Source organism: Corvus brachyrhynchos, unplaced genomic scaffold (assembly GCF_000691975.1).
Source record: "Corvus brachyrhynchos isolate BGI_N302 unplaced genomic scaffold, ASM69197v1 scaffold239, whole genome shotgun sequence".
In the NCBI taxonomy this organism is placed as follows: domain Eukaryota; kingdom Metazoa; phylum Chordata; class Aves; order Passeriformes; family Corvidae; genus Corvus; species Corvus brachyrhynchos.
In genome coordinates, this window is record NW_008246057.1 from 3020815 (window position 1) to 3036867 (window position 16053).

Consider the following 16053-nt stretch of genomic DNA (forward strand, 5'->3'; position numbering starts at 1 on the left):
GGCGGCTGCAGGGCCCGTGAGACAGGGTGAGGCAGAAGGAAGAGTAAATTTGAGAAAAGGGAGGCGAAAGAGCCGGAGCCTAAGGCACCACAGCAATGCAGCCGTATCCAGAAAGAGATGATCCCCTTATAGGATTAATCCGTTGCAGAGCACATTGGGTCACTCCAGCAGCGATCAAATGACCTATTTTCCGTTTGCTTTGAGCTCTTCCCTTTGCCACACTGAACTGGACCCGTTCCTTGCTGTTTATCTGAGACATAGAATGGATGCTCCTGTACTTCATCACCTACTCTTTTACATCTGCACAGACTGGATGCAACCGGCAGGCAGGGAAGGATGCTCTGGAAGTTCTCTGCACAGCCATGGACACCAAAGCAAGAGGGAACCATATTCAATCCATTTTCACACTGAATTTCTAAACACTCCTCCCTGCAATATCCAGCCTGATCACATCTTCCCACTTCATGCAAGCAGTATAACCACACTGACACCTAGAGAGGAGGCTGAGGTTTCTCTGTTAACTACTAGCACCAGGGCTAGCTGTTTAATACACTTACTCTGAAACAGCCTTACAGATGTAAAAGCATGCAGCCTGTGGCAGAAGCATCTATGAAATCAGACACCCCCAAAATTTCAGGGGGGGGGAAAAAAAGCAGTTTAGGAAAGTGACAGCATTCAAAGAGATCAAAATGGACACCAGTTTCCCCCAGTGACCTTCTGCCAAAGGGTACTTCCTAGTCCCTATACCAAAATACAGTAGTATTTGCTTGCTATGAAATATTAAAAGGTGAGGACTAAGATCCAGACATGAAACCTCACCTATTCAGCCACTACCCAGCTCTGAAAGTGTCTAAAGAAGTTTGACACCTTGTTCTGTCAATCACTACCCCAAAAGCCTCCCCAAATATCTGAACACCCCATTTGAGCCTGCCCAGAGTCCCACCAATGTCCAACAGCAACATGTCAAGCTCAGTGGTATACAAACCTCAGTGATATACAAACCTCAGTAAGGAATTTCCCAAACTACTTTGCCTGATGCCAGGATGCATATTGGCATCCTACCAACCCCACTGGTGCTGGAGGGAATGAGAGAGAAGGGGGAAGTGAGCAGAGCACTGGTGTAGCTCTCCCTGTCTGTCCGCACAGGGTGGATGGTGTCCGTGGGACAGCTGACAGCTAACGCACTTCAGTGCGCCCTCCAGGACCAGCAGAGCTGCAGCTTGTACCTTATACCCTTTTGTCCCCTCCCTACCACTGTTGCACATGGAGTGAGGGAGCCAGCTCAGATGATCAACAAAGAACTAAAGTAACAGTTCAGGACAGCACTTCAGTGTTGTTCTGACACTTAAGTCAGGACAGGGATTTCCTGATGCAGAGCCAGTGTTGAATCAATACCATGTTCTTACATGCTCCTGAAGAGACCCTGCCCCATCACTGAACCAGAAGCTTTTCCCAAAGAGTTAAAAGAGCATGAACTTACCCGCTTAACAAAACAAAGCAGCAGCCAGCCCCAGAGTGCCTCCAGCCAGAACTTGGCTGTAATCACTCTGCTGGCTCTTCTTGCATGAAAGATTCACTGTCCTTTCAGCTTTGTTAGCTGTAGGTCATGACAGGGGGTTGCAACCAAATGGTAGCTCTAGGGGTTAATCCAGAAGGGACTGATCCTTCCTCCCCATTCTGGGGCACCAGCGCATATGCGTGGCCAGTAAAACTCCATCATTCCAGCCTGGAGGCCTATTGCACTTGCTGTAAATCCATACAAGTAACTACTCAGCTCATGGAAAAATAAGTTCATGGTCTCGTGAAGAAGAAAGAAGAGATCTTCCAAGCTTCCCACAGTCCTGCTCTATTTCCAGCAAGAAAATGTTGAAAGCTCTGAAGTGCCCACATACTAAACAAGACAATAAGTTCAAAATTAAATTACTTCCTTGATTAAGAGCTTTCAGGGCCTCAGGACAAGAAGGAAATACATGCCCTTTGGCTTTTTTACTTCAGCAAAGTATTTCTCAAATTCATTTCTTGGTCTAGGTTCATTCTTGAGATGCTCTTCGTGGAGCTGAATGCAAAAAGCCTCCTGTGCCTGCCAGTCCTTTCTCATTACTTTTGATGCACAGTCTCTGTGGAAACTAAAGCTAAAAATAATCACTCTCATCTCCTCTACTGGCACATACTATTTTATTCTCTAACCATAATTGCTTGATCTACCTGCATTCATGATCTTCTAGGAAGAGACCTTTCCAGTACCATGCCAATTTCTGTATGAGTCCTCTCCAGGGGTACTGCTGGTGTTGTGCCTGGGATCACAGCTTGTACACTGTCATAAAGATGCCTTAAGTGCCACAGTCACTACTGGGAACCTCTGAAAACCCCAAGTTTGGCTCTGAGCTGCTGCATCTTGAAGAACTCTATCACAGTTTTTCTCCTTTGGACTCATTATTAGAATATTGTGTCTTTTTCTCTCCTCTTCTGCTTGTGATCAGGGATCTTTTGTTTGCCGGTCAGCTCAAAGTGAAATGTCCAGTTGAGCTGCTGGCTGTTTCCATGGTGTAAACAGGATCTGTTCCAGGGCAGTAGAAGTACACCATGTCAGTAAAGGGCCCAGAGCCAACGCTGGCCCTTTTGAAGAGAGGGAAATCTCCCAATGCAATATTCCATGAAGCCCATCTGTAAGAGTAGGTCAAACTCAGTCTCAAGGCATCGTAATCTCCTTTTGCTGTGTGCAGACTAAGCTGGTTCATAGTACCAGAAAAAGATTTTTTTTCATTGAATGGCCAGCATCTGTCCTTTACAGTTTGCAGTCTTTTGTTTCTTTGCTGGACAGCAATCTTTATGTCACTGCAGGCAGAGACCTCTACGAGCCACTAATGCCACCCAGATGCCAACTGAAAATCTGAGCAATATAAGAGAATCTACAAAAAAACACCCCCGAGATCTTCCATGCTATAGCCACCTCCCTATGGAAGAAGAGGTGTGCCATTTCAGCTCATAGAATCAGGCACAATATAGAATAAGTGTTCTCTAGCTACTTTAGAGTCATTATGAAATGAAACCTGAGGACACAATTCCTGTATTAATGTGACTGTTGAAGCAGCAGCTAAAAGATTTTGTTCTGCTAGAGCCAGTGTAAAAGCAGAAAATAATTTCTCTGATCTAAAAGCTGTTTAAAAAGAAAATTCTACAAAACTTAGAAAGGAGTACAGTCTAGTGGCTCATAAAGGTAATAGTGAAATATAGTATTTCCAGTTCAGAAAAAGGGAAAGAAAAGCCACAGAAGCATAAAGCAGGAGAATCCAGCAGAAGGATTAGCATGCACAATGCAGCCATTCACCCCAAAGCAAAGGAGAGCTCTAAGGGAACCTGATCATATTAAATGTGAAGCTAAAATTAGATGCTTGCAAAAGCAGATTGGGATGCAAAAATTAAAAATAGCTGCTGTATCTGAAGAAAGTGGTGGAGAGTTAGATTTGAAGTCACTAGAGGAAGATGATTTAGGGGCTGTTATGTATAAATGAGAGAATAAAAAGAAGCTGAGACGAGCAGCGCGTACAACAACAGATAGAATAACATCCCAAGATAGGGGGGCACAGCACATAAAATGACTACTGCTTTACATGACAAGAAATAACCCAGAGGATTCAGCTACTAATCTTAAGCCACAGAAAGCAACAACTCTGGACTTGAGTGTGGGCTACCTCAAACTTTGAATTAAATTGAAATGAAACAGGTGAATTGATTAAAGCTTGTGCTAATACCAGTTTTTACTCAGATTGTGAGTGAAGTTCCAGCATACAGCCTCCTCCATGACTGCATTAAGCCAAATGGCTGCACAGACAGGTAAGGAGGAAACACAGCTGGCAGCGATAACATGAAGTCATAAGCCAAGAAAAGACAGAGCATGTTTTATGAATAAATGAGGAGTTGCTCAATTGTTGACAGGATTTAACAGTGAGTAGAAACCATCCATTGCTGCTAGGGCACAGGTACCTGCAAGCAACAGGTACAATCACCTGGCAGCAACAAAAATCAACCAGATTCCATGGGCCTGATGGATTATGAAAACTGATGCCTTAGGTTTTAGCCTGTGTATTTTTCAAATTCTGTACTGCTTGGTGTGTGACTCTGAAGTTTCTTGGAGCCTGTTAATTTCTGCTCTCTCATGCTAGGTAGACATAACAAAGCCTCTCCAGCCCTGCTTTCCAAGGACACCAAGACTGTCCTAGGCCAAAACTATAAACCAAAGAGCCACTAAGGAGGGAGTAAGCTGAGGGGCAAACTGAAGCTTTAATTGGAGAATTAACCCTGCTATGCAAATGAACCAAACCTATAAAAGGGGGAAGAACTCCTGACCTGTTGTCCATCTTGGGGTCCATTTTGAGAATAGCTTCAGGCTCCCCAGGGTGTACCTTTGAAGCCTTTCAAATAAATACCTCTTTTATTCCCTTACTCCTATCTAGTCTCTGTTTTCTAGGAGGCCTCTTAAGGCATCACAACCAGCTGTCCAAATACACCCCCACTATTTGCAAAAAATGCTGATGTAGCAGAATGACAGGGAACCTACTTAGACAGCTAGAAGAATACTCTTACTATTATGGGTTTGGTCCAGGAGGTAAGGAAAAAAAAAAAAAAAAACAAAAAAAAACAAAAAACCCTGAGGGAGCATTCCGGTGTCAGCTAAGCAGAACCCACAGTGAAACATTAACTGAAAACGTGGATAGCTGAGAATAGGGGCTGGCAGAGGCAGATTTCCTTAAGGAAAGAAGGAAAGAAAAATATGGTCAGTGTTGGCACATATTTCCCTAACACCTAGAGCTCTTGTCCTGGAACAAAGGGCAAAACCTTTGACTATGTCCATGTGGGAACAAATTTTAAGGATAGCACAACACAGCTCTATATTCCTGCCTTCCCAACTTGAGATGAACAAAATAACCAGGGAAGAGGAGTGCTACTGAGTACAGGCAAGTTTCTGGAAACTGCAACTGAAAATTATAAGGAATATTTGTAAAAAACACAAGTCTGAAATTTTCCTTTCTTTTTCCCTGGTCTAAATATGTAGAGTTTGTAGGAAGGCAGTGTTTATAAGGGTACACCTGGATTCACTTGACATCACAGAAGGGAATTCCACATTTCAGTCAGCCTCTAAAATGCAACTCTGTAGTGTTGCTAATGTACATGGACTGGATCCTAAACTTGAAGAAGCCTCCCTCATCCCCGAGTATTTAAGGGATGGGGATGCACTCCTACATTGTAGCATTCTTCTGACTAATTAATTAATCAGCTTAGTATTTCAAGGTGATTAAGCAGCAAAATCTAGCTTCTGATTCTGGTCTCTGTAACAACTTTGCTTTAGGCAGTACAGCAAATATGTTAGGAATGAACACATACAAAATACTGCTACAAGAATATAAGTAGATGATCCATGACCCATGTTTGATGTGCTGTCATGACTTGCTTAAGAGTGGGCCTTTGTGGAAGCATCAGGGACCATCTTCAGGCAGTTTCCAAGCGTGAGGTACCCTACCAGCTCCCCAGGAGTTTGCAGTAGAGCAGGCAGCCAAACCGCCACAGAGAACCACAGTCCAAATACACCCCCCACTGTTTGCCATGGTCCCAGCCTTATGGGCTGCTCAGTTCTAGGCAAAGGGGAAAAATGAACAGGCTGCAGCTACCCTGTGTCCATGAGCAGGTGATGAACCCACAGTCTTACAGCTCTTCACATCTAAGTGGCATCTGTCTTCTTTCTCACCTTCAGTGAGAACTCCACATCCACAGCTTCCACTGCTAGCCAAGTGTGCTGCAGAGCCAGAGCCTTGAGGAATTCACCACCCATCACAAAGCACCATTTGGCTCCAGTACAATCAAACCTAGCAGTGCTGCTGGCCTGTCAGCTGCTGCTTCAGTGTCCCAGCCCCAGCCTGTGCTGCAGATGGGTTTGCTCACTGGGGTGACAGGGCCTAAGGGACACAGTCCCCAGAGCAACTCCATTCTGCACTGTCAGCACTGGCTCTTGGGGATTTGACGTTGCCAGATCTCTCTTGGATTTGATTTCCTACTGCTTTTCTTGCAGGTTGGTGGCAAAGCTGTCAGCCAACACTGACACCACACCAGCTCCCACAGCAGGGACCCTCCTGGGAGTTAGCACACACAGAATATACATTTCTCGGCATTGTCACAGAGGCCTGACCATCACATCACTGGTCACAGCAGCCTAAACCACAACATACTTGCTTCCTTAAACACCTCCTAATGCTAATGGATTCTATTCTTCACTGAGGAGATCTTTATTGCTACCCCATGCTGACCCCTCAGCTTTATTTTCCTTCACAGCCACCTTACAGCCTTTCTTCCCACCATGGGTTTCTGATCAAAATCCCCCTCTCTAGCATCACACCAGGGATCATACAGCACTTGACTTGCTAGGGCTGCATAACTATAGCGTGCTACCAGAATAATTCCTGCAGTATGAGAGGATTTTTGTGAGCTTGCTCCACTGATGGCTGCAAGAAAAATTGCTGCCAGCTGAGGATTACTTACCTGTAGAGAGCTGGCAGAGATCCAGGCCCTTTGTTCCCTCAGTACAGAGGGATCAAGCAAACTGCATCTCCTGATAGCAATGGTGATTCTTGTGCAGTCAAGATAAAGCTGGTAAATCAGACAGTCTTCCCCCTCCCCTGCCATGAGTAAATAAGATACTGAACGTTTTGGTGCTGCCAGCACAAATATAATGTTAATTCAAAGGCAAAGACTGCTCAGCCCTTTGTGGGAGTCCAGGGTAAATGAGAGCAGCTGCTTGCTCCTGCTGCATGATACTTTCCATTTCATCTCAGCTGCAGGACTCGAGCAGCCATCAAAGCCTGCAGTATTCTGCATCAATCCCTCCCCCCTGCAAAGGGAAACAAGCTTTACTCTAATGAACCAGAAGCGCACATGGGGTTACTTTTCCTTTTTCAAAATCTTGCTTGCTGTGGACTACACATCACACTTACCTTCGCCTGTTAACAGCAACCTGGCTCTGCATTTAGCTCTGTAGAAATTCAGGCTGCCTTGTGTGTCTGTTTGACAAAACACAACCACTTACTTGTGAGTCTCTGTTTTGCTAGCTATAGTCCTGCCTGCCATGTTCCATCTCCTTGTCTTTTGAAGGAAAGCACTCTGGGGATGGGATGCACCTGTTTCTTCTACAAAAAGCATGAGGGTAAGTTTCAGCCCTAAGGAGACTAGGGATGTCTTTGAGTGCATATGAAACTTAAGTTTTTGTTGAAACAGTCAGTCAAGTGTGCTAAGATTTCCAACTCAGTTTCACCTGTTATCTAGACCTCAGCCATCAATAAGGCCTATGCTGATCTAATCCATTGCTGCATATGCATTTTGCATATGCAAAAATACTCACAATTACCATTTTATAACTAGGCTGTGCCAATGACTAGCAGGTCTGTATGAGAAAGTAGATAAGCACATAAGAAATAGACAGGAATATGGTTCTGTTAAAAATATTAAAGATTAATAAAAAAATATTTTAGCCACATCATGTGTGACCTTAAATCCCAAAGATTGAAAAACCTAAGGTGTAATTACCATATTTTTTTCTTAGACAATATGAAAATAGGAGTTTTAGATTTTAGGATGAAATGTGTTTTTAAATAAATAAACATGCACAGTGATGCGAACAAGTGAAAATTGCCCTTATTACCTCTTCCAAAAGGTAATTCAAATGAAATTCTGGATAGTTACAAGTTATAAATGCCCCTTCTCTGAGCTGGCAGAAAGAAGTGTGAGCAGCACCAGGCAGCACTAGCCTACAGAAGTGATACATAGTCCTTTTTACAAAAACCACAGGGCCCCAGTGTAAAAGCCCCTCCTGTAGCACAGATAACTCCTTCAGCCAGCACAGGCAGCAATAGCTAAAGCCATGCCCCAGAAGCTACACAGCCAATGCAGTTGCATCCACCACACAGCAGCAAAGACCCAAGGCACATTCTTTCAGCAGCAGTCATACTGAGTTTATTATACCCTTTGAGACTAAAGTTTACTATCAGAAGATCAATAGCTCTGGCACACTGAACAATTACAATTTGCATTATATACATACTTATGTCTATTTTCATCATAAACAGTTTAAACAAACGAAAAACCTGAACAGCTTTCTTACTAGGTTTGTCAAAACATTTGTTCTGGGCAATTCACAGAGAGTCAGACACCTTAATAAAGGAGTCCACATGAGAAGACCCAAATATTGTTCCCAGTGAACGAGCTCAACAACATCAATCAAGAATTTGTCATATTCAGACATCTCACCTTACCTCCTTTCACACACAAACTTCATTCATGCACCTCAAAAGAAATACAAAGAAGCCTAAGCAGTAGCAGAATATATCAACTTTGATTTCTAGATTATTTTTAAGTGTTTTGGGCCATACTTTATTTTTCCTTCCTCCCCCACCTCCTTCAAGCATTTAAATCATCTATTGCACACATATATAAGCTCTCATATTAGTGAGACTAGAAGCTGTGAATTCATTCAACAAATCTCCTAGTTCAGAGATTGGCCCAAGCCATTAAAGAGTAACAACATATTAAACATAGAAGTAATGTCCTTCCTGACAGGGCAGCAGCAGATTTGATACAATGATCTGAAAGGACTATATGGAAACCGACGCGTCTTGGCTGCAACTTCGACAGAGCTATGAATTCTACTGAGGTGACTCTTGCAAGGTACCAGTAATGGGAAGAAACTAAACTGCATTTTCACACACCCTGGGTGAATCTACTTTCCATTTTTCAGAGAAGTCTTGTCAGAACTAAAGATGATGCAGTAATAACCCAGATACAGTTGCTTCTCAGCCCTCCCTCCTATAAGGCTAATTTAAGAACCAGAAAGGGTCAGCATCCAGATAACCTCCAAATTTTGCTCTACAAATACTGTAATATAATACTGCACAACCTTGAAAGACATAATATATTTCATGATAATTAAACACTTCAGATGGACTACCCAAGACTTTATGTCAAACCATAGTACAAAATAGAAGTTTGAATGAATTATCAGTTATTATTGAAATGAATCCTAATGGCTCCATGCTCTTGGTAGTGTGATGTGAAAGTGGAAGCACTTCAAAAATATCAACTTCTTTTATACTCTTTCAGTTGGACTTTCAGAAATTCTGTTCCATTGGCTGGGCAAGTTGGGGTCCTTGTATACGAGCCAAACATTTCCCACCCATAAAATCATATTAAGCAAGCCAAATGCCTGTAGGGTAAAGAAAATAAAAGGGCAGGGGGGGAAGAAAAAGGGAATATGAAATTTGTTGTATTTGATTGGGTTTTGTTTTTCTTTTTTTAAAAGAAGCCAGAATATGCCTTCAAGGCAAACCAGAAAAACACTACCTTTGGCACCCCTTTCATTTGGACAATACATTTCCTCAATCTTCTGAGTATTATAAACTATTTTAACCATTTAACAGAGTTCTTTGTAAACCAGAGAGTCACTCACTCTCTCCTTTGCACAGAATTAGACAAATTCTTTCCAGTCACTGAGCACCTCTGCATATGCACTCTCAGACCACGAGTAATTATTACTGGGCCAAAGAATAACAGCCTGAGTTTCGAAAAGCAGGATTCACTAGGAAGTTCATACAATAAGCCTAATTTGCTCTGCTGTGAAGGGTTCTTTGTATGAACATGAGCTTCATACTATTTTGTTACAAGGAAGCTCAATTTGATGTGTAAAAATGCTCACAGTCGACTAAAAATCTGGGTTCAGCACCAGCACAGCATTTCCTCCTTACTTGTATCAGTCATCAGACCACTTGGGTGGCTCACTAAGATATTTCAAGTTGCTCCTGGCTACAGGCATAAATAGACACACAGATGCTTCTGGTAATGCTGTCTGTAACAGCTCCAGAGGTAGATCCTGCAAATTTTCTCTTTATTTTCTTTAGAAGGAGACTTGTTTCCTTCAAGAAATTATTTGCTCAGTGTTTTACCACAGTACTAATGGACCTGAATGACTAATAACCCATAAAGAAATCTTAACACACAGCAACATATGCAATCAGTAGAACAGGACTCTCAGGTACCATTTGTTGTTTTTCAACACATTTATTGTGCCCATATAGTGGAAGGCATACATACCACAGACACATTCAGAATTCCCATGCTGGTCACAGAAAGAAAGTGGCAAGTTGTCCCTGGTGCTTTGCAAGATTCAATTCCTGGAATAATGCTGGCTCCTGTGGACACCTTGATGTCAGCAAGCGCCTTTGCCCAAACAAAAGTACTGACCAACCACAGAAAGGCTGTCAAGACACTGATAACCAAGTCCTACACAAGAGAAATACTCATTAGTAGGTCAGAAAAACGGAAGAATATATATGAGAGCAAGGCAGAGACAGTATCAATTATGGCACCAAGATAACTGCAGCAGTGCTAACGATCACAAGAAAATTTAATCATTAACAATGTTATAATTACAACTGCATGTTGATAACCAGCTACAAAACTATATGCTTGTGCTTGATAGATGCAAAAGGCAGTCTTAACCTCCGTAAGAAATTTGTTTCTAAAATCAGATGCCTAGCACTATTTTATGAGGATTTAAGCAAAAGTTAACTAAAGTGAAGGTGGTGGGAGAGGGGCAGAGGATTTAAATCTGGATGTCTGATATGCAAAAATTTGGCTTGAAAGGTCACTAAGTCCATTCTCAAGCATGGTATGAAATTTCTCATTCAGAGCTTCAATACTGAAGGTGACTAAAATTTACAAGGTAATTATTTCCCTCTGCCAATTACAGCAGGTGCTGTATACAGAGAAAATTCTCAGATTAACAGAGGAGGTCCCACCTATGGAACAATATTATATTCAAATGCATGATATAAAAGAAAAGTTGTGGTGAAGGTACTGTTCTCCTGAAAAAGTGAAAGTTCATTCCAGTGCTTCATTAACCACATAAGGTGTGATGCCATGGATAGCCAAGGGCTTTGGGTCCCCTTTTCTGCTTGAGTGCTGTAGTGACCAGTCCAACATACTTATATTCACTCTCCATTTAACTTTTGTAACTACTGGATATCCACCAATCATTCTCTTATTCACAATACTTCTCATCTCTTTGTAGTTTCAAAGTAAAAACATTCAAATATCTTAGTATTACTTACAGTTAGTGGAAACTTGTTATTTTGTTGGTACACGTGGTTATATCCAATATATACCACAAGGGCAGTAAGGCAGTAGAGGAACACCAGTGCTGCCAGTGTAACAAAGAACTGTGCAGAAGAGGAGAAGTTACCCATGAGGTAGGCATCAGTCCAAGTACCACCACAGCCTTCTGGGTCTGGTGCACTAAATACAACAGTATTCAACCTGCGAAGATTATATCAGTGTAGTTAGAGATTGCTATACAGTGGGAAGCACATATAATTATGCTTCATGCTTCACAATAACAGTGCTTCAGCAGTCTGATTGTATAAGTTTGCTCTGAAAGATACACATATAAATAATCAGTTATGCAACACAAAGGTTTGTCAAGCTACCTGAAGATTGTGCCCAATCCTACACTGAGATATACAATATTACCTTCAGGAGAAGAATCCTAATCTCATTTTTAGAGCAGCTGAACAAAAAATCCCCTATTTGGAAGCAGGCTTAACAATATTGTTTGAGAGACTGGCAGTTAAACAAGGTGATCAGGACTTAAAAGGCATTATAGCTACAAAAAAATTGAAGCACAGAAGCTGAATAAATAAAGCCTATGTGACTAGCAGTGACCACTCTGTGACCAGCACAGAATTATTTCAGATCGCTATTCTCCCCTCCAAATGCTGTTACAATGCTGCATTTCATGACCAAATTCTGTACTGTTGTAGTAGCTTTAACTGGGTGGCCACAGGATCAATTTCTGTATTTATGTTCTTACATTTATTGAACACATATGGAGCACCAACCCTGCACTCATCATAGGTGTGCAGCTGCAAGAGTAAAGAGGAAGCCTTCTTCCTCCTGCTCCAGGAAAGGAGCTTGTCTCTACAAGAGTACTGCAGTGACACTGAAGTATTTATGTTTTTTGTGCCCAACACCCTTACCAAGATAATGGTGGAATAAACTGAAAAGACTTTTCCATTCAGTTTTTGAACAAAAATAGGATAAAGGAGCATTCAAAATAATCTTATCTGGGCCTCCAAAGCAGCTACAAATTGATGAAGAATTAGGCTGCTAAAATTGGTTGTGTTGTTTTGCTTACTAATTACTTTCTACAACATTCATGCACTGCTAGACTAGAGTGTAAGGTAGAGTCAAAGAGAGCATAACAGTCTACTGCCATTTCTACCTGCTTCTTCCTATAGGGCACTAACAACTACAGTGCTTTGAACAATTACAACTAAATGCTCATTTATTGCTGCTACAGAGCAAGCCAGAAGTTTCCCATCTTCATTTATAGAGTAAGTACATAGTCATAAGGAGACAGATGGGGAAAAAGGGAATAATAAATAATTATCAAGTAATTACTGAAGAGCTAATGCTCACCTGAATGGATAAGCAAAAGCAGCTGTAATTGTTTTGTTTACCACACCTTTGCAGGAAACTAGAAGTGTAGTTTCACCTTGAAAGCCTCCACATGTGGCAAAAGCAAAGATGGCAAGAATCTACAGGAATTAATACATAGACACATTAGTGCACACCACTAGAGCTCAAAGGAAGCAAACTCAACATTTAGCTGAAATAGCAGCAAAGCTGAAGTATGAAGTGATGTCAAGAATAAAATGCTGAGTTTCTAAATTCCAAAAGCATAAGCAACACTGCTAACCAAAGCCCATTTGAAAATGCTTTCTGTTTAATTTCACTTGCACAGAAAAATTTTTGGGGTTTCTATTTTGTTGGCTTTTTTAATGCTAACAGCCAGCATAGTATTTCTTGCAGTGGATAAAGAAAATATTTTTACAGTCTTGCATATCCACAACTATAAATTCAAGTAACTAGAGAGTATATGCTCAAAGTATCACACATCAACCTGACTCTCTAAATAGCTCTTGTTTTCCCTTTTTTCACTATCCAGACCCTAAACCTCCAATCATCAGAACACACAGCATCACAAGCTGCTGTAACACACTTGTAATTAACACATCAAGCTTACGTATCTGCAATCCAAGGGCTTGGCTGAGGAGCAGCCCAGTGTTGGGCACCCAACACCAGCAACCTGGGGCAGGCTCTGTCAGCCCAGTAGCTCACACCTCTCCAGGGGTATCCAGCCCAGGCACAGGAGCAAAGCCAAGCCTAGGGCAGCAGAGGAAACAGCCCCACCATGTCCCTCCAGCTCTACTCACCCATTCAAGGACCTTCACAAAGCCCAGAGGCTCCAAGAGCATGCTGAAGTCCACCCTCAAGCCCACCATCATGGGAGAGACCAAGGCAGCCAGCAGGAACCAGAACAAACACCAGCCAACTGCTTCAGCATCCCCGGCACCTCCATATAGAGGCACCCTGTGCCACACCCCATCACCTGGAGATGGGGATGGACACACCCACAGACACTCAGCTGGGGCTCTTTAGTCCCAGGCCTTGTCTGTGGGATGGGGAAATGATGCAGTGACTGTCACAAGGGGGTACAGCATTGGCCATTTTGTGCAGTGAGGCAGCAGTGATTTCTTCCTCTCCCCTATCCTCACCCCCTTCCTCTTCCTCTTCCTCTCTCCTCACCCAGCACACTTTGGGCAGTCATATGTGCCATACCTTGAGCTTGATGATTTGGTGGCAAACAAGGCACAGGCACCTGACAACCCATGTGCTTGCTAAAATCCCATCAATTACCTTTGACTTTTTAAGCTTTAATTGTTTTCTGTGACTGCACTTTGTTACTGATATATTAATCATCAGTAAAAGTGAAGAGCTAAAACTCATGCTGAAGAAGGTTTGAGGACTGTAAGAGGGGCTGCTCTCTTCCCTGGCCAGAGACCATGGATAGCCAAGGTGGCCACGGGCACAGCACTTGCTGCTGCAGTTTCCTGGCTCTGATTCAAGATCAGAATCTTGAGGATTCTGGGAGCTTCTTCTGGGATTACTGGGGGCCTCTGAGGAGCACCAGGATGTCTGGTGCTGCTCTTGGGAAAGGGTGGCTATGGGAGGCTGTGGCTGCTTCTTGCAGGATCCACCTGATCGGGCAACTTATAGCAAGATCTGCAAGCAGATCCTGGCCAAAGGTCCCACATACTAGCTGAACCCCATTATTGCTGCCAGGCAGCCTTGAAGAAGGTGCTGAGGAGATGACAATAGAAGAGTTGGCTTTGAGTCCAGATCCTGGCTGTAGTTAGAGGGTGCAACAGCTTGTGCCAAAGGGGGCCAGTAACCTCCACAGGACAGCAGATATGTGCTCAGCTGTGGTGGTAGTGGTGTGCTGGGGGTCCCAGTCCCAGCACTGTCAGGATCAGCTCTCCCTTGGCTCAGATGGAACTATTGAGGGGATTGCAGCTCTCCAGTCCTGGGGCTGACAAGCTGAGGTGTTCTATGGACCTGATACCGACAGGTAAGGAAGGACTGCTCAGGGCTATGGAGGCTGGGGGCCTGACTGAGTTTGCTCTGTGACAGATGTTATTGCTGTGAATAAGACATGGGAGACCAGCCTAGGGTAGGAATACAGGGGGAAGCTTCCAGGCTGGGGACTACCTGTGAGAACGGTAGCAAAGCCAGTGTTCAGCTGGCCTAGAGCTGTGCTGCTGCAAAGTGCCTGAATGGCTACAGGGTCTGCCATTCTCACACAGTTCAAGTAGAACTTTTGGCTTTCTGTGCAATGACCAAGAGAGGTGCTGACATCTGCCTACTGCTCCGGATCCTGGAGGGAGTCCAAGTTAAAGCTTTGGAAAGGATGGCTCTTTCTTTCACTGCTTTGTTAAATAGTATGTAAATCTCACAGAAAATCCACTGTGATCCAGACAAGCAGTGCTGAGGGTTCAAGCCACCTTGGTTAGCTTTGCTGCCTGGAGAGCCAGTGCCCTTAAGGAGTAAAACAGGAGTATAAAACCAGGGACAGACCAAGGTGAAATATCTATTTGCTCATCTTCTTGGCATCCTCCATGCCAAAGAAAATCTGTTCCATGTATAAGTGGCATACACAATCTTAGTTCAGCCTAAATGAACCAAGTAGCTTCCTGTCCTCCCATCTAATATGCCTCTGTAATTTTTTCTGTCTTTCTTCTTCCATATATTCTACTTAAACCCTATAAGTAATGTATCTCCCTAAAGATGAATATAGACACTTGTTTCATTGCTCTCCTTTTCCACTTGTCAGTTAGTTAAAATAATTTCATTATTTAAAGCATTTTTCAAAAATGCTCTTTGTCCTGATTTATATGCTTTTTCTTCCTCAGGTCTTTTCAGATGTCAGATGTCCAGTATGGATGTACCAGAACTATATACATTGTTCTAGCTGTGGGCTCGTTAATTCAAAATTGGAAAGGCTCTTAATTTTTCACTCCATATAACTTATCTTTCCCCTGAGGTTAAAGGTATTTTGGAACATTTCTGCTAGTGGATTTAATTCCAAAGTGATACCAAACATTTAAAATATAGGTGGTCCTTCCAAATGGCAAATTTCATAACCTGAAACCAATTCTGGATCAAATCTCTGCAAGGAAGAGTTTAAACAGGAGGACTGTATATTTGTTAGGAGCACTGAAAAAGTCCACTACAAAAAAGAGAGTTATTTTATTGGAAAATCAGCTTGGCTTAGAGAAAAAGTGATTGAAGTATAAAAAATACAGAACAAATGTGAGAAAGGAGAAGTTGATAATAATACAAATTAGAAGATAGACTATGGAAAAAAAGTGATAAGAAAGCAAATGTGCCACAGGACCAGCATATGGTCTACAGGCTTCTGGACAATAGTGATGCATTTTTGAAACAGAGGAGGGAGAGAAGAGCTTATACCAAAGTAAACAGACAGAAATGTGGAATCAACTAAGAAACAAAAAAGAGAGAGAGAAAGAGAGAGAGAGAGAAAGATTAAGCAGGAACAGCCAAAATTGTATTCTGTATTTGGGAAAAAGCAGGAGAGTATTAATATGCTAATCATGT

The 16053-nt window shown here is 42.5% G+C and overlaps 1 protein-coding gene across 1 annotated transcript; it reads right to left on the bottom strand.

The window, feature by feature from the left end:
- Nucleotides 1-8792: 8792 nt before the first annotated feature.
- Nucleotides 8793-13379, bottom strand: SYPL1 (synaptophysin like 1). Its single transcript, XM_008642563.2, has 5 exons — nt 13311-13379; nt 12514-12632; nt 11148-11352; nt 10129-10317; nt 8793-9244 (listed from the first exon to the last, which is right to left on the bottom strand). Exons 1-5 carry the CDS (start codon nt 13377-13379, stop codon nt 9128-9130), a joined length of 699 nt encoding a protein of 232 aa, XP_008640785.1. The 3' UTR covers nt 8793-9127.
- Nucleotides 13380-16053: the final 2674 nt, after the last annotated feature.

What these genes read in the sequence shown, in the direction of transcription:
- SYPL1 (XM_008642563.2), bottom strand. Translation starts at nt 13,379, where the DNA reads ATGGTGGGCTTGAGGGTGGACTTCAGCATGCTCTTGGAGCCTCTGGGC. An exon ending in ATAACAAGTTTCCACTAACT is followed by an intron (nt 10,318 to 11,147) that starts GTAAGTAATACT and finishes TCTCTTGTGTAG; the next exon opens with GACTTGGTTATCAGTGTCTT. An exon ending in GAATTCTGAATGTGTCTGTG is followed by an intron (nt 9,245 to 10,128) that starts GTATGTATGCCT and finishes TTTACCCTACAG; the next exon opens with GCATTTGGCTTGCTTAATAT.